We start from the raw sequence: 18243 nt of genomic DNA on the forward strand, positions 1-18243 counted from the left end.
TCTTTGATTCTACTCTTCTTACCTTGTGGAGTTCTGCCTCTACTCCAGGGATAATCATGATAATAGACACCAGTGTGCCCAGGAAGAGGAAAAAAGTGAAGCTCAGACGGGTTATTGTGGAGTTCTTGCTTGAGGGGCAGCAGCCGCACAAGAGACAAGGTGCTGATCCACAAAGGCATGACACCTGGCAAGAAAAGAACAGCCAATCTCTGTTAGAAGGGAAAGGAAATTCATAGCATGAAGAGCTATAGCAGATACATCAGGTATGGAAAACATCGGCCCTCCAGGTGTTTTGAACTTCGACTCCCACAATTCCTAACAGCTGGTAGGCTGTTACGAATGGTGGAAGTTGAAGTTCAAAACCTGGAGGGCCTAAGTTTGTCCATGCCTGGTTTAGACTCTAGGCTGGATGGAGTTTTGATGGTGTCCTTCTGCCTGGAAGAAAGGAGTTGGACTAGATGGCCCTTGGGGGTCCCTCCAACTCTAGGATTCTATGAAAATGTAGAAATTGTTAATATTTGTTTCTATTGGTTAATATGAGAGACATTTGCTCTGCTATCGAGGCGTCATGAATTGATAATAATTGTGTATTTTGTTATTGTGTATGATGTGTTTTAACTGTTACTGTTGTGATAACTTACATTGTGTAAACCGCATTGAGTCGCCTAATTAGGCTGAAAAACGCGGTATAGCAATAAAGCAAATAAATAAATAAATAATTCAATAAGATAGCATTTTTGTCAAAACTTTAAAAACATTCCCTAAAATCAGTCAATGTATGAATATTTCTGAAAGTTGAGGGGAATTATCCCGTTATCTTGTCATCGGATAGAAAATTCTAGGAGATTGCTCTTGTAGTTTTTTAAAAAATGTTGTTTATAAAAACTTTGAAAATTAAGTGGCTGAGGGGGGAAAGGAAAGGGCCTGAGGCTGTTAAAAGTGGTGGGAAGTCCAAAACACCTGGAGAGAAGGCCTAAGTGGCCCATGCCTGGGATACATGCACGATTCTCGATCCAAACTCCAGACATGATACACAATAGTTTTCACAGCTTTTCCTCATAGACGCACAACATATATAGGCAGACACTCAGAGGCTATTAACTTTCCAGCTTCTGGTCACCAAGGGAGCTGTCACTTCCTCATTCTTTGCCTACTTGCATACTTCCTGGATATTTTATATGGCCTCGTAAATCAGTTAATTTAGCCTCCCCACAAAGTGGTAACTAATTTTCCTACTTGACAGATGCAACTGTCTTTCGGGTTGCAAAGGTCAACAACAAGCTACACAATTTTGGTCGGGAACTCACTCCGACCCGGGTTGGCTTTGAACTCTTGTAGTGATCTTAACATTCATTGGACATTTTTATTAATTTGTTAGGCTTTTTATGGAACCTACCATCTATTGTTTCAATGATTACTCTTATCGTGTAAATTTTAATGATTTGCTTTTAATTGTCTGTTTACTGCTGTTTTATTGTCCAATTTGTTTTTGTCTTTGTAGGCCGCCCTGAGTCCCTCCGGCGAGAGAGAGAAAGGGGGGGGGGCGCGAGAAAGATAGTATTCTTCCTCTTCTTCTTAGTATTGTTGTTGTTCATTCGTTCAGTCGTCTCCGACTCTTCGTGACCTCATGGACCAGCCCACGCCAGAGCTCCCTGTCAGCCATCACCACCCCCAGCTCCTTCAAGGTCAGTCCAGTCACTTCAAGGAGGTCATCCATCCATCTTTCCCTTGGTCGGCCCCTCTTCCTTTTGCCTTCCACTTTCCCCAGCATCATTGTCTTCTCTAGGCTTTGCTGTCTCCTCATGATGTGGCCAAAGTACTTCAACTTTGTCTCTAGTATCCTTCCCTCCAATGAGCAGTCGGGCTTTATTTCCTGGAGGATGGACTGGTTGGATCTTCTCGCAGTCCAAGGCACTCTCAGAACTATCTTCCAACACCACAGCTCAAAAGCATCGATCTTCCTTCGCTCGGCCTTCCCTAAGGTCCAGCTCTCACATCCGTAGGTTACTACAGGGAATACCATGGCTTTGACTAGGCGGATCTTTGTTGCCAGTCTGATGTCTCTACTCTTCACTATCTTATCGAGACTGGACATTGCTCTCCTCCCAAGAAGTAAGCGTCTTCTGATTTCCTGGCCACAGTCTGCATCTGCAGTAATCTTTGCACCTAGAAATACAAAGTCTGTCACGGCCTCCACATTTTCTCCCTCTATTTTCCAGTTGTCAATCATTCTTGTTGCCATAACCTTGGTTTTTTTTGATGTTTAGCTGCAACCCGGCTTTTGCGCTTTCTTCTTTCACCTTGATTAGAAGGCTCCTCAGCTCCTCTTCGCTTTCGGCCATCAGAGTGGTGTCATCTGCATATCTGAGGTTGTTAATGTTTCTTCCAGCAATTTTCACCCCAGCCTTGCATTCCTCAAGCCCCGCACATTGCATGATGTGTTCTGCATACAAGTTAAAAAGGTTGGGTGAGAGTATGTAGCCTTGCCGTACGCCTTTCCCAATCTTGAGCCAGTCTGTTGTTCCGTGGTCAGTTCTGACTGTTGCTACTTGGTCCTTGTACAGATTCCTCAGGAGAGAGACAAGGTTGAGGGTGAATCCAGCAAAGATGGAGATCCTATGGCTGGGTCGACTGGGCAGTGGGGATATCCAGCTGCCTACCCTGGATGGCGAGGCACTACGCCCGTCATCATTGGTAAAGAGTCTGGGAGTCCTTTTGGACCCTCTGCTGACGAAGGAGGCCCAGGTCTCCACCGTTAGCAGAACCGCCTTCTTTCATCTGCGGCAGGCTAGACGGCTGCCCCCCTACCTGTCCAGGGACGACCTAGCTACAGTGATCCAGGCCACGGTCATCTCAAGACTGGACTACTGTAATGCCCTCTACATTGGCCTTCCTCTGTCGGTGATCCGGAAGCTCAAGTTGGTACAAAATACAGCTGCTCGGCTTCTTGCGGGAATTCCGATGAGATACCACATAACACCAATCTTACTACAGCTGCATTGGTTACCCATTGAGCACCGGATCACTTTCAAAGTGATGGTACTCACCTTTAAGGCCTTGCATGGTCTGGGGCCGATGTACCTGAGGGACCGCCTCACCCCCTACCAACCCCAGAGATCCCTCCGTTCTGAGGACCAAGATCTATTGGAAGTCCCCAGTGTCAAGACCAGGGGTCCTCAAACTACGGCCCGGGGCCAAATGCAGCCCTCCAAGGTCATTTACCCGGCCCTCGCTCTGGGTCAACCTAAGTATGAAACTACTTGAAAGCACACAATAACAACAACAATTCTACCTCACCAGCCAAAAGCAGGCCCACACTTTCCATACTAATAAGTTTATATTTGTTAAAATTGTTCTTCATTTTAATTATTGTATTGTTTTTAAATGTTTTTTGCACTACAAATAAGATATTTGCAGTGTGCATAGGAATTCATTCATGTTTTTTTGAAATTATAATCCGGCCCGCCAACAGTTTGAGAGACTGTGACCTGGCCCTCTGTTTAAAAAGTTTGTGGACCTCTGGTCAAGACCTTGCATCCAACAGCAACCAGACGCAGAGCCTTCACAGCAGTGGCACCATCACTCTGGAATACTCTGCCACCTGAAGTCTGTGCCTTGCGGGACTTACCAGCTTTCCGCAGGGCATGTAAGACATACCTGTTTCGACAGGTTTTTAATGTTTGATACTGTTGTTTTTAAATTGCTTTTTAAATTTTGTTAGATTTTAGCTACTCTTGTAAGCTGCTCCGAGCCCCAGGGGAGTGGCGGCATATAAGTTCGAATAATAAATAAATAAATAAATAAACTTGCCACAATTTATTATGATCCACACAGTCAAAGGCTTTAGAATAGTCAATAAAACAGTTAATGAAGCAGAAATAGATGTTTTTCTGAAACTCCCTGCCTTTCTCCATTATCCAAAGTAGTATTACAGTACTTTGTATTGTCGAAGGCTTTCATGGTTGGAATCACTCAGTTCTTGTGGGTTTTTTCGGGCTATATGGCCATGTTCTAGAGGCATTTCTCCTGATGTTTCGCCTGCATCTATGGCAAGCATCCTCAGAGGTGAGGTCTGCTGGGGCTGGGAAAAAGGGGATTTATATATCTGTGGAATGACCAGGGTGAGACAAAGGGCTTTTGTAAGTTGGGCTAGGTGTGAATCTTTCAACTGACCACCTTGATTAGCATACAGTGGGCTGACTGTGCCTGGAGCAAACTCTTCTTGAAAGGTGATTAGATGTCCCTGCCTGTTTTTCTCTCTGCTGTTTTTGCTGTTACAATTTTAGAGTTTTTTAATACTGGTAGCCAGATTTTGTTCATTTTCATGGTCTCTTCCTTTCTGTTGAAATTGTCCACATGTTTGTGGATTTCAATGGCTTCTCTGTGTAGTCTGACATGGTGGTTGTGAGAGTGGTCCAGCATTTCTGTGTTCTCAAATAATATGCTGTGTCCAGGCTGGTTCATCAGGTGCTCTGCTATGGCTGACTTCTCTGGTTGGAGTAGTCTGCAGTGCCTTTCATGTTCCTGGATTCTTGTTTGGGCGGTGCTGCGTTTGGTGGTCCCTATGTAGACTTGTCCACAGCTGCATGGTACACGGTAGACTCCTGCAGAGGTGAGAGGATCCCTCTTGTCCTTTGCTGAACGGAGCATTTGTTGGATTTTCTTGGTGGGTTTGTAGATTGTTTGTATGTTATGTTTCCTCATCAGCTTCCCTATGCAGTCAGTGGTTCCCTTGATGTATGGCAGGAACACTTTTCCTCTGGGTGGAACTTCATCTTGACTCTCGTGGCTTGTTCTTGGTCTTGCAGCTCTTCTGATGTCTGAGGTGGAATATCCATTGGCCTGGAGAGCCCAGTTGAGGTGGTTCAGTTCATCTTGGAGGAGGAGGGGTTCACAGATTCTTTTTGCACGGTCTGCCAAGGCTTTAATGGTGCTTCTTTTTTGACTTGGGTGATGGTTGGAGTTTTTATGTAGATATCTATCTGTGTGTGTGGGTTTTCTGTAGACGGTGTGACCCAATTGTTGATCTGGTTTATGGATGACTAGGACATCTAGAAAAGGCAGTCTTCCTTCCTTTTCTTTTTCCATAGTGAACTGGATTTTTGGGTGGATGCTGTTCAGATGGTCCAGGAACCTGTTGAGTTCTTCTTCTCCATGGCTCCAAATGGTGAAGGTGTCATCCACATATCTGAACCATATCGTGGGCTTTTTGGTTGCTGTCTCCAGGGCTTGTTTTTCAAAGTGTTCCATGTTGAAGTTAGCTATGACTGGGCTGAGAGGGCTCCCCATAGCTACTCCATCTTTCTGTTCGTAGTATTACTTTGATAGAAAGTCTGTGGAGAATGGTGGGAGTTGGAGTCTCGAACACCTGGAAGGGAGGAGGGCCGGGGGTGGCCCATTGCCGGCTAGAGGGATTTTCGAAACAAGCAAGCCACGCTCAGGGGCGCTTTGGGGTTCCTGTGGGTTTCTTCCCAGCCTGGGCCCCGAAAGGGGAGGCCATCCCCAAGCGCTTCCCTTGACACTTCCCGAAAGAACCCGAACAGCGAACTTTCAAACGACGCCCCCCCCCCCCCCATCCCGGGAGAGAGAAAGAGAGAGAGAAACTCACGCAGCTCAGCACAGAGCAGACCCCCAGGCACGCTCCCATGGCGGCGGCGCGTCCACCCCAGAAGCGCGCAAGGCAAACACTTCCCGAGGCGCGCCCTTCCCGGGGTTACCTGTCGCAGCCACTCGGCTCCCCTCGGCAATTCTCGGCTCTTTCCGCGGGCGCAGTGACGTCATCGCCCCCGCCTCGCCTCAGCCTGGCCGCTTGGGAGGGGCCGCTGCCTCTCGCCTATTTCTAAAGCCGCACCTGGCCGGAGTGACGTCACCCCCTTTGAATAGAGAGAGAGAGAGAGAGAGATAGCCACGTGGGGCGCGGCAACCAATCCCGACGGGTCATTGATTTCGCCTCTCGCCCTCCTATTGGGATTGGAGCCCTCTCCCACCCCCCTCCCACCCACATTTTTTTTTAAATAAAGGGAATCCAAGGGCGATATGGAAACGGATGAGAGCGAAGAAGGTTTGACTAATCCAATTAACGGGATCATAGACTCATAGAGTCGGAAGAGACCCCGGGGGGAATCTGGTCCAACCCCCTCCTTCTTTCATTTATGCCCCTCCCTTCTCTACCCCGAAGGGGACTTTTCCTGCCTTATAGAATCATAGAATCAAAGAGTTGGAAGAGACCTCTTGGGCCATCCAGTCTAACCCCCTGCCAAGAAGCAGGAATATTGCATTCAAATCACCCCTGACAGATGGCCACCCAGCCTCTGCTTAAAAGCTTCCAAAGAAGGAGCCTCCACCACACTCCGGGGCAGAGAGTTCCACTGCTGAACGGCTCTCACAGTCAGGAAGTTCTTCCTCATGTTCAGATGGAATCTCCTTTCTTGTAGTTTGAAGCCATTGTTCCGTGTCCTAGTCTCCAAGGAAGCAGAAAACAAACTTGCTCCCTCCTCGCTGTGGCTTCCTCTCACATATTTATACATGGCTATCATATCTCCTCTCAGCCTTCTCTTCTTCAGGCTAAACATGCCCAGTTCCCTAAGCCGCTCCTCATAAGGCTTGTTCTCCAGACCCTTGATCATTTTAGTCGCCCTCCTCTGGACACATTCCAGCTTGTCAATATCTCTCTTGAATTGTGGTGCCCAGAATTGGACACAATATTCCAGGTGTGGTCTAACCAAAGCAGAATAGAGGGGTAGCATTACTTCCCTAGATCTAGACACTATGCTCCTATAGATGCAGGCCAAAATCCCATTGGCTTTTTTGCCGCCACATCACATTCTTGGCTCATGTTTAACTTGTTGTCCACGAGGACTCCAAGATCTTTTTCACACGTACTGCTCTCGAGCCAGGCATTGTCCCCCATTCTGTATCTTTGCATTTCATTTTTCCTGCCAAAGTGGAGTATCTTGCATTTGTCACTGTTGAACTTCATTTTGTTAGTTTTGGCCCATCTCTCTAATCTGTCCAGATCGTTTTGAATTCTGCTCCTGTCCTCTGGACTATTGGCTATCCCTCCCAATTTGGTGTCGTCTACAAACTTGATGATCATGCCTTCTAGCCCTTTATCTAAGTCGTTAATAAAGATGTTGACACAAGGAAAGCACAGTCAAAGCCCCCCCCCGCCTCCCCCCTGCCGCCCAGTCTCGGTTTGAAGCTCCCAAGGAAGGCGCCTCCAATGGGCGTCGCTGGACGTTGCTGGACAGCTCTCTTCCTCGTGTTCAATGGCTCCATCCATGTTCAACATCTACACAAATGACCAGCCACTGTCAGAAGGGACAGAGAGTTTCATCTATGCTTATGATCGTGCCATTACTGCTCAAGCAGGGAGCTCCCGAACGCCCCATCTCGTTGCGTCATGACAGGCCGTCTCCATGGTTCACCAAGGAGTTGGCTGTGATGAAGCACACGAGAATGAGGTTAGAGCGCAAGTGGAGAAGATCTCGGGACGTGCCTGATCAAGCACGGGCTAGAGCCTCTCTTAGGGCATACTCCGTGGCTATACAGGTGGCCAGGGAATCTTTCACGACCACCCGTATAGCGTCTGCAGCAAATAGGTCATCAGAGCTGTTTCGGGTTGTCGGGGAGCTCCTTCACCCACCTGTGGTGGAGGAGATCTCGGACGACACAGCAACTCGGTGTTGCGATTTCGCGCACCATTTTGCAGGCAAAGTTGCCCAGATACGTCTTGAGCTCGACTCCAATTTCATCGCAGTGCAATGCTCCAGTAGGATTCCTTCCCAGGTGATCTTTAGAGCTCGGGATGCTTCTCTGTTCTTGAAATGAAAGGCACATGTCTGTGTTTTAGATGGGTTGGGGATCAGCTGGTTTTCCCTGTAATAGGCAGTAAGAGGGAACCCCCCGGTGGCGCAGTGGGTTAAAGCCCTGTGCCGGTAGGACTGAAGTCCGATAGGTCACAGGTTCGAATCCGGGGAGAGCGCGGATGAGCTCCCTCTATCAGCTCCAGCTCCTCATGCGGGGACATGAGAGAAGCCTCCCACAAGGATGATAAAACATCAAAATCATCCAGGCGTCCCCTGGGCAACGTCCTTGCAGACGGCCAACTCTCTCACAACAGGATGCTCCTGACACGACAAAAAAATAAAACAAAAAAAAAGGCAGTAAGAACACCTAGAGCTTCGGAAAGCTTCTGTTCTACCATCCCAAAGCTCCCTGCTTGAGCAGTAATGGCACGATCATCAGCATAGATGAAACTCTCTGTCCCTTCTGGCAGTGGCAGGTCATTTGTGTAGATGTTGAACATGGATGGAGCGAGCACGCTCCCCTGAGGCAGGCCGTTCTTCTGCTTCCGCCATCTGCTTCTCTGGCCCTGGAACTCAACAAAGAAGCTCCTGTTTTGTAGCAGGTTTCCTATGAGGCGGGTGAGGTGGTAGTCCTTTGTGATATTATACATTTTTCTCAGGAGGAGGCGGTGGTTCACAGTATCATAGGCTGCTGACAGGTCTATGAAGACAGCTCCTGTGATCTGCTGCCTTTCAAAGCCATCTTCTATGTGCTGAGTCAGGTTCAACACTTGAGATGACTTCCTCTCACATATGCATACATGGCTACCATGTCTCCTCTCAGATTTCTCTTCTTCAAGCTAAACATGCCCAGCTCTTTAAGCCGCTCCTCATAGGGCTTGTTCTCCAGACCCCTCGTCATTTTAGTCCCCTCCTCTGGGCACATTCCAGCTTGTCAACATCTCCCTTCAATTGTGGTGCCCAGTATTCCAGATGTGGTCTGACCAAGGCAGAATAGAGGGGTAGAATGACTTCCTGGATCTAGACACTATACTCCTATTGATGCAGGCCAAAATCCCATTGGCTTTTTTTGCCGCTGCACTCCTTTGTTGGCTCATGTTTAACTTGTTGTCCACAAGGGCCCCAAGATCTTTTTCACACGTACTGCTCTCAAGCCAGGCGTCCCCCATTCTGTATCTTTGCATTGCTGCTCTTTATAGACCTGTAAATATTCTATAGCAGGTATGGGCAAACTTTGACCCTCCCTCCAGGTGTTTTGGACTTGAACTCCCACAATTCCTAACAGCCTACCGGGAGGAAAGGCCAAAGTTTGCCCATACCTGTTCTCTAGCATTCTGTACCATATCATAGAATCATAGAATCAAAGAGTTGGAAGAGACCTCATGGGCCATCCAGTCCAACCCCCTGCCAAGAAGCAGGGATGTTGCATTCAAATCACCCCTGACAGATGGCCATCCAGCCTCTGCTTAAAAGCTTCCAAAGAAGGACAAGAAGATTTTGTCATTGGGAGTTGTAGTTGATGGGATTTATAGTTCACCTACAATCAAAGAGCATTCAGAACTCCACTAATGATGAAATTGAACTAAAATTGGCATACAGAACTCCATTACAAATAGAAAATACTGAAAGGATTTGATGGGCATTGAGTTTTGGAGTTGTAGTTCACTTACTTACTTACTTAGGCGATCCCTCGTTGGACGAGTAAGATGGTCTTCCATTATGGATTTCCTTGTGAGTCCGTATGTGGCTGTGGAGCCCTATTCTTGCTCTGCATCTTCTTCTGCAGTGAGGGCATTGGTTTCCAGGTGGAAGGCGGTCCCGGTCGGGGTTGGCTTGACGTGCCTTCCTCCTGGCACATTTCTCTCTTTCACCTTTCACTCGTGCCTCCTCAAATTCTGCAGCACTGCTGGTCACAGCTGTCCTCCAGCTGGAGCGCTCAAGGGCCAGGGCTTCCCAGTTCTCAGTGTCTATGCCAGAGTTTTTAAGGTTGGATTTGAGCCCATCTTTAAATCTCTTTTCCTGTCCACCAACGTTCCGTTTTCCGTTCTTAAGTTCGGAGTAGAGCAACTGCTTTGGGAGACGGTGGTCAGGCATCCGGACAACGTGGCCGGCCCAGCGGAGTTGATGTTGGAGGACCATCGCTTCAATGCTGGTGGTCTTTGCTTCTTCCAGCACACTGACGTTTGTCCGCTTGTCTTCCCAGGAGATTTGCAGGATTTTCCGGAGGCAGCGCTGATGGAAACGTTCCAGGAGCTGCATGTGACGTCTGTAGACAGTCCACGTCTCACAGGCATATAGCAGGGTTGGGAGGACAATAGCTTTATAGACAAGCACCTTGGTCTCCCTACGGATGTCCCGGTCCTCAAACACTCTCTGCTTCATTCTGGAAAATGCTGCACTTGCAGAGCTCAGGCGGTGTTGTATTTCGGTGTCGATGTTGACTTTGGTGGAGAGGTGGCTCCCAAGGTAGCGGAAATGGTCAACGTTTTCTAATGTTACACCATTAAGCTGTATCTCTGGCATTGGAGAGGGATTGGCTGGTGCCTGCTGGAACAGCACCTTGGTTTTCTCAATGTTCAGTGACAGGCCGAGCTTCTCGTATGCTTCTGCAAAGGTGTTTAGAGTGGCTTGTAGATCTTCTTCTGAATGCGCACAGACGACATTGTCATCAGCATACTGGAGTTCTATAACAGCTGTTGTTGTAACCTTGGTTTTGGCTTTCAGTCTGCTGAGGTTGAATAGCTTGCCATCTGTCCGATAGATTATTTCCACTCCGGTGGGAAGCTTCCCATCAACAAGGTGAAGTATCATAGCGATGAAGATGGAGAATAGAGTTGGGGCAATAACACATTCCTGTTTGACACCGGATTCCACTTTAAATGTGTCACTTTGGGAGCCACTGCTGTCCAAGACTGTTGCCATCATGTCATCATGGAGGAGCCGCAGGATGTTCACAAATTTGTTAGGGCACCCGATTTTGTGGAGGATGGTCCAAAGAGCACTGCGATTCACTGTGTCGAATGCCTTTGCAAGGTCGATGAATGCCATGTACAGAGGTTGGTTTTGTTCCCTGCATAGTTCACCTACATCCAGAGAGCACTGTGGACTCAAACAATGATCAATCTGGACCAAACTTGGCATGAATGCTCAATATGGCCAAATGTGAACAGTGGTGGAGTTTGGTGAAAATAGACCTTGACATTTGGGAGCTATAGTTGCTGGGATTTACAGTTCAACTGCAATCAAAGAGCATTCTGAACCCCACTAATGATAAAATTGAGCCAAACTTACCACACCAAAGCCCCATGGTCAACAGTTGATCTTGCAACCGGCTCAGGGGTCCCGACGACTGCGAAAGCGCGAGGTGGGCGAGGGGGCTTGGCGTGAAGTTAGGCCTCACGCCGAGATCCCCTCACACGCCTCTTGCCCCTGCTCAATGGCAAAAGCGGGAGGTGGCTGAGGGGGCTCGGCGCGAAGTTAGGCCTCATGCCGAGATCCCCTCACCCACCTCTCGCCCCTGCTCAATGGCGAAAGTGGAAGGCGGGCAAGGGGGCTTGGCGTGAAGCTAGGCCTCGTGCCGAGATCCCCTCGTCCGCCTCTCGCCCTTGCCGATTGGCGAAAGAGGGAGGCGGGCAAGGGGGCTTGGCGTAAAGCTAGGCCTATATTCCAGGCATGGGCAAACTCCGGCCATCCTCCCTCCTAGTATTCTGGACTCCAACTCCCACCACTCCTAACAGTATATCTATACATCTCCAATGAATGTTATCGAATGCATTCTCTGCCTCCAAGAACATCAATGTTCCTTGTGGTCTTTATGCCCCTGTAGATATTCTGTAGCATTCAATACCATATATTCCATGCACGGGCCAACTTTGATCTTCCCTCCAGGTGGACTCCAACTTCCACTATTCCTTACAGCATATCTGGGCATGAAATAATTAAGTCAAAATTGATAAAGAAATATTTTCAAACTAAATACCATAGCAACCTCTAACTTAATCTTATAAACAGTCTTATCTAAAAGCCTGTGCATATTAGTCTGTCATTATTAGCGCACGCACACCCTATTGCCAGGAAATATGTTTTTTATATGCTGTAATATGTTTTCATGGATACTGACTTCACTAGACTGCATCTGATGAAGCAGGCTGTTCTCGACAAACACTTTAGCTAATATAACGTGTTAAACTTTAAGGTGTCACCAAGTAATTTGGAAGTGTAAAGTTTTTGCAATGAAAAACGCAATGTGAGTGTAAAGCTATAGCACAAAGAAGGGTGTGCCCTTTGTCTCTAGCATTAAATCACTTGCACAGGTTTCTGCACTTACTCATCGAGAAAAGTTACAAAACATTGCTGGACTCATTTGTACACAAGGCAACAAAAATTAAATGTAGGTGATCAGATTACATGTCACCTTTAAATATAAAACATAAAGAAATATTTCAGGATAAACTTTGTGAAGTCCCATTTAGGAGTTTTTGGAAGGATTCAGGTGGTGAGATAGAAATAATGTTTTATTTGTGTTGTCAAAGGCTTTCATGGCCAGAATTACTGGGTTACTGTGAGTTTTCCAGGCTGTTTGGCCATCTTCCAGAAGCATTCTCTCCTGATGTCACATCCACGTCTATGGCAGGCATTCCTAGAGGTTGTGAGGTCTGTTGGAAACGAGGTAAGTGGGGTTTATATATCTGTGGAATAATGTCCAGAGTGGGAGCAATAACTCTTTTCTGTTGGAGGCAACTGTGAATGTTGCAGTTGACCAGCTTGATTAGTATTAGTCTTGCAGTTTCAAAGCCTGGCTGCTCCCCTGACAGATGGCCATCCATCCTCTGTTTAAAAGCTTCCAAAGAAGGAGCCTTCACCCAGGGGCGGCTCAACTCATTACGCAAAGTAAGCATTTGCAGTATAGTTGATTTTGCCCAGGGGCGCTCTTGAGGCACTCTTGGGGGAGAATAGACCTTGACATATGCGAGTTGTAGTTACTGGGATGTATAGTTCACCTACAATCAAAGAGCATTCTGAACTCCACCAATGATGGAATTGTACCAGATATGGCACACAGAACTCCCATGACAAATAGAAAATATATATCAGTGATTTGGGGGGGGGGGGGGGGGAACTATTTGCTTACCTTTGAAAATTACCTAGGGCCGCCTCTGCCTTCACCACACACTGGGGCAGGCATGTAGCCGGGAGGGGGGGGGGGCGGGGCTCAGGGTGCTTCAGCCCCCCCCCCCCAAATTCTCAAGGTGGTTCGCGAAAAGGCCTTACTGGTGCATTATTTAAACTGTTATGTTTATTCATATCATGATCTGATAACCATACTCAATATATCCCATATGCATGGCAGGGGTAGGGAACCTTCGGCCCTCCAGGTGTGGTGGACTTCAACTCCCACAATTCCTTGAGGCTCGTGTAAGCCTTTGGGGCGAATGCCGAGCCTCAAGGAATTGTGGGAGTTGAAGTCCACCACACCTGGAGGGCCAAAGGTTCCCTACCCCTGCATGAGGGTATTGGGGTCATGATACAAAAGGTTTGCTAGGCTAGACCTTCTTTCACTCAGACTCAGCCCCCCCCCCCCGAAACTCAGCCCCCCTCGAACCCCCCCTGAAAAAATTCAGCCCCCCCCCCCCCCCCCGAAATGAAATCCTGTCTACGGGCCTGCTCTGGGGCATAGAGTTACACTGCTGAACAGCTCTCACAGTTAGGAAGTCCTTCCTCATGTTCAGATGGAATCTCCTTTCTTGTAGCTTCAAGAGCTGGGCATGTTTAGCCTGCAGAAGAGAAGGCTGACAGGAGACAGCATGAAGGCCATGGGTCTATGATCAAGAGGTGAAACTGGGGAAGTCCTAGGGAGGAGGGAGCAAACTTGTTTTTCTGCTGCCCTCGTGCAATGGTTTAAACTACCTGAACATGAGGAAGAACTTCTTAACTGTGAGGAGAGCTGTTCAGCAGTGGAACTCTCTGCTCCGGAGTGTGGTGGAGGCTTCTTCTTTGGAGGTTTTGAAACAGAGACTGGATAGCAATCTGTCGGGGGTGCTTTGAATGCGATTCCTGCTTCTCAGCAAAAGGGGGTTGGACTGGATGGCCCATGAGGTCTCTTCCAACTCTATGATTCTATGAAATCCCTTATGACATTACAACCATCATATGTGTCCTTTTGTCATTAGAGAGCAGAGCCATTACTTCCAGCCTCTGCTCCTTCTATGGAAAGCTTTTGTTCATGTCCCATCAATAAGATGTTCGATCAATGTGGACACAGGCAGGGCCGTAGTCAGAAAAAAATTTCGGGAGGGGTTGAAATTTTGGGGGGGGGGGGGTTGAAAATTTCACGGGGGGGTTGAAACCTGCCTCCTAGTTCACGCTGAAGCAAAGAGCACAGCAGGGGGCAGAGCAACCTTCCATAGCCTGCAGCTCCGCCCCTGTCAACCACCTCCACCAAGTCTGGACTCCTTAATGAGAGCATTCAACACACACACACCCAACTTCAGGCCTGTAGCGAGGGAGTTTTTTTTTAGGGGTTCAACCCCCCCCCCCCGAAATGTTTCAGATTTTTTAAAAAACCTGATATACTCATGAATTTTAACTGGTTAACCAAATCCCCATGCTGCTAAGTCTATGAGATGCAAACAATTAAGAGTCCCTCCAGAACTGCAAGCACTATCTCAAGCAAATATTTATTTATTTATTTATTTATTATTCGAACTTATATGCTGCCACTCCCCTGGGGCTCGGAGCGGCTTACAAGAACAGGTTAAAATCGAACACAATTTAAAAACAATTTAAAACAATTTAAAAACAGCAATATCAGATATCAAAGTCCCATTGAAACAGATATGTCTTACATGCCCTGTGGAAAGCTGATGAGTCCCGCAAGACACGGACTTCAGGTGGCAGAGTATTCCAGAGAATAAATTGTCAATATTTAAGGCCTTGCATGGTCTGGGGCCGATGTACCTGAGGGACCGCCTTACCCCCTACCAACCCCAGAGACCGTGCGTCTAACAGCAACCAGACGCAGAGCCTTTACAGCAGTGGCACCATCACTCTGGAATACTCTGCCACCTGAAGTCCGTGCCTTGCAGGACTGACTTATCAGCTTTCCACAGGGCACGTAAGACATATCTGTTTCAATGGGACTTTGATCTCTGATATTGTTATTTTTAAATTGTTTTAAATTGTTTTTAAATTGTGTTCGATTTTAGCCTGTTCTTGCAAGCTGCTCCAAACCCCAGGGGAGTGGCGGCATATAAGTTCGAATAATAAATAAATAAATAAATATTTGCTTGAGATAGTGCTTGCAGTTCTGGAGGGACTCTTAATTGTTTGCATCTCATAGACTTCGCATGGGGATTTGGTTAACCAGTTAAAATTATGAGTAAACTGGGTTTTTTAAAAAAATCTGAAACATTTCGGGGGGGGGGGGTTGAACCCCTAACCCCCCCCCCCCCCTCGCTACAGGCCTGGACACAGGATGAAGCCAAGATGCTATTTTATAACCGTCATTTTTGAAGCATCCGATTTTACTATTCCAGAATGCATGCATATGGGCCCCCTGCTACACTGCCATATAAAATCCCACAAGGCCCACAAAATCTCTTCCACCTCTGAGAGTCTCTGGTGAGATCATCCGGAGTTTCGGGGTACGGTGTCATCTGTACGCAGATGATGTCCAACTCTGTCACTCCTTTCCACCAGCTACTAAGGAGGCTGTCGAGGTCCTGAACCGGTGCTTGGCCGCTGTAACGGTCTGGATGAGGGCGAACAAATTGAAACTGAATCCAGGCAAGACAGAGGTACTCCTGGTCAGTCGTAAGGCCGAGCAGGGTATAGGGTTACAGCCGGTGTTGGACGGGGTTACACTCCCCCTGAAGACGCAGGTTCACAGCTTGGGTGTGATCCTGGATTCATCGCTGAGCCTGGAACCCCAGGTTGCGGCAGTGACCAGGGGAGCATTTGCACAATTAAAACTTGTGCGCCAGCTGCGCCCGTACCTTGGGAAGTCTGACTTGGCCACGGTAGTCCACGCACTGGTTACATCCCGTATAGATTACTGCAACGCTCTCTACGTGGGGTTGCCTTTGAAGACTGCTCGGAGGCTTCAGATGGTCCAGCGTGCGGCAGCCAGGTTGCTAATGGGAGTGGCACTCAGGGAGCACACCACTCCTCTGTTGCGCCAGCTCCACTGGCTGCCAGTTTGCTACCGGGCACAATTCAAAGTGCTGGCTTTAGCCTTTAAAGCCCTAAACGGTTCTGGCCCGACCTATCTGTCCGAACGCATCACCCCCTATGAACCAGTTAGGACATTAAGATCGTCCGGGGAGGCCCTGCTCTCGATCCCGCCAGCCTCGCAGGCACGACTGGCGGGGACGAGAGACAGGGCCTTCTCAGTGGTGGCCCCTCGGCTGTGGAACGCCCTTCCCGCAGACATCAGATCGGCCCCCTCCTTGTTGGCGTTCAGGAGAAGAGTAAAGACCTGGCTCTTCGAACAGGCGTTTAATTAAGCAGTGCAATCAATTGATTGAGATTGGAACTTGGAACTTGGAATAACTGCCGAGGAGATCAGATTATGACTTTATTGATGAGACGTGACGGATTAGTTATATGGATGTATTGTTGTTATATTGTTATATTGATGTATTGCTATGTGATTTAGTTGCTTAGTTACTGTTTTTAAAATGCTAATATTATTGTTGTGCACTTTGTATATTGACCTGGTTGTAAACCGCATAAGGTGGATTATGTACCAAACTGAACTTCAGTTGGTCTGGCTGTACCAGGGGATGAAAGACAAGAACATGAGGAGGATTCTGAACAGAAGGGTAGAAAAGGAGGAAAACGGCCAAGTGAATCCCAGTCTATTCTAAAAGTGTCGGCTTTGTTTCCTCCCTAGCAACCCCATCGCTTGCTACTGTGCTCACTGAAAGGAGATTGCTCCATGGCTGATCCACATGGTTCCCAAATCACAGACTGCTGAGCAAATTCTGCTTAGCTGCCAGGACTATATTTAGATTCCTGCAAAAGGGGTTAGTGAGTTGCCTGGAGCCAACAGAGCATCTGAGAAGGATGTCAGTGTAATGGCAATCAGGAATGAAACATAACCAAGAGCTTTCAGTAAATCCTTTGGACTGAGTATAATGCTGTGGGGTAGGGGTGGTACATCGGCAGGCAAGGCGAAAGCAGGCTTTCATCACAGCATGTACTGGACTTACTTACAAACTGTCCCTCCGCCTTTTCTACAAGAGAGGATAAGGACACCGATAATTGCAGCATTGCATTGTGAAGCCTTCCTCTTCCTTGTACTCCGATCATTGCAAAACCAGCTCTGTGAAACAAGTCTAGTCACTTTTATTACTGCACATACACCAGGCATGAGCAAACTTGAATCCTCCGGGTGTTTTGGACTTCAGCTGGTAGGCTGTTAGAAATGGTCAGAGTTGAAGTCCAACACACCTGCAGGGCCAAAGTTTGCCCATGCCTGGTGTAGATCCACCCTCAGTTATTGGTGTCTCATGCCTCACATAGCACTGGACACCAAATGTAGGTCGGATGGATTATAGCAGTGCTTCTCAACCTTGGGTCCCCAGATGTTTTTGGCCTACAACTCCCAGAAATCCCAGCCAGTTTACCAGCTGTTAGGATTTCTGGGAATTGTAGGCCAAAAACATCTGGGGACCCCAGGTTGAGAACCACTGGATTATAGAATCATAGAATCAAAGAGTTGGAAGGGACCTCATGGGCCATCCAGTCCAACCCCCTGCCAAGAAGGAGGAATATTGCATTCAAATCACCCCTGACAAATGGCCATCCAGCCTCTGCTTAAAAGCTTCCAAAGAAGGAGCCTCCACCACACTCCGGGGCAGAGAGTTCCACTCCTGAACGGCTCTCACAGTCAGGAAGTTCTTCCTAATGTTCAGATGGAATCTCCTTTCTTGTAGTTTGAAGCCATTGTTTCACGTCCTAGTCTCCAGGGAAGCAGAAAACAAGCTTGCTCTCTCCTCCCTCTGGCTTCCTCTCACATATTTATACATGGTTATCATATCTCCTCTCAGCCTTCTCTTCTTCAGGCTAAACATGCCCAGTTCCTTAAGCCGCTCCTCAAAGGGCTGGTTCTCCAGACCCTTGATCATTTTAGTCGCCCTCCTCTGGACACATTCCAGCTTGTCAATATCTCTCTTGAATTGTGGTGCCCAGAATTGGACACAATATTCCAGATGTGGTCTAACCAAAGCGGAATAGAGGGGTATCATTACTTCCTTAGATCTAGACACTATGCTCCTATTGATGCAGGCCAAAATCCCATTGGCTTTTTTTGCCGCCACATCACATTGTTGGCTCATGTTTAACTTGTTGTCCACGAGGACTCCGAGGTCGTTTTCGCACATACTGCTCTTGAGCCAGGCATCCTCCATTCTGTATCTTTGCATTTCGTTTT

The 18243-nt window shown here is 47.7% G+C and overlaps 1 protein-coding gene across 2 annotated transcripts in view; it reads right to left on the reverse strand.

The window, feature by feature from the left end:
* The window catches only part of SERINC2 (serine incorporator 2), a 41559-nt gene extending 35691 nt beyond the window's left edge, over window positions 1-5868 (reverse strand). Inside the window, exons 1-2 of one of the 2 annotated variants that reach the window (XM_060784696.2) lie at window positions 5718-5868; window positions 23-184 (exon numbers count right to left, since the gene is read on the reverse strand). In XM_060784696.2, the coding sequence (XP_060640679.2) occupies window positions 23-58 (36 nt within the window). In that variant the 5' untranslated portion in view covers window positions 59-184; window positions 5718-5868. The other variant, XM_060784695.2, reaches the window with a different exon arrangement.
* Window positions 5869-18243: the final 12375 nt, after the last annotated feature.

Source organism: Anolis sagrei, chromosome X (assembly GCF_037176765.1).
Source record: "Anolis sagrei isolate rAnoSag1 chromosome X, rAnoSag1.mat, whole genome shotgun sequence".
NCBI classification, from domain to species: domain Eukaryota; kingdom Metazoa; phylum Chordata; class Lepidosauria; order Squamata; family Dactyloidae; genus Anolis; species Anolis sagrei.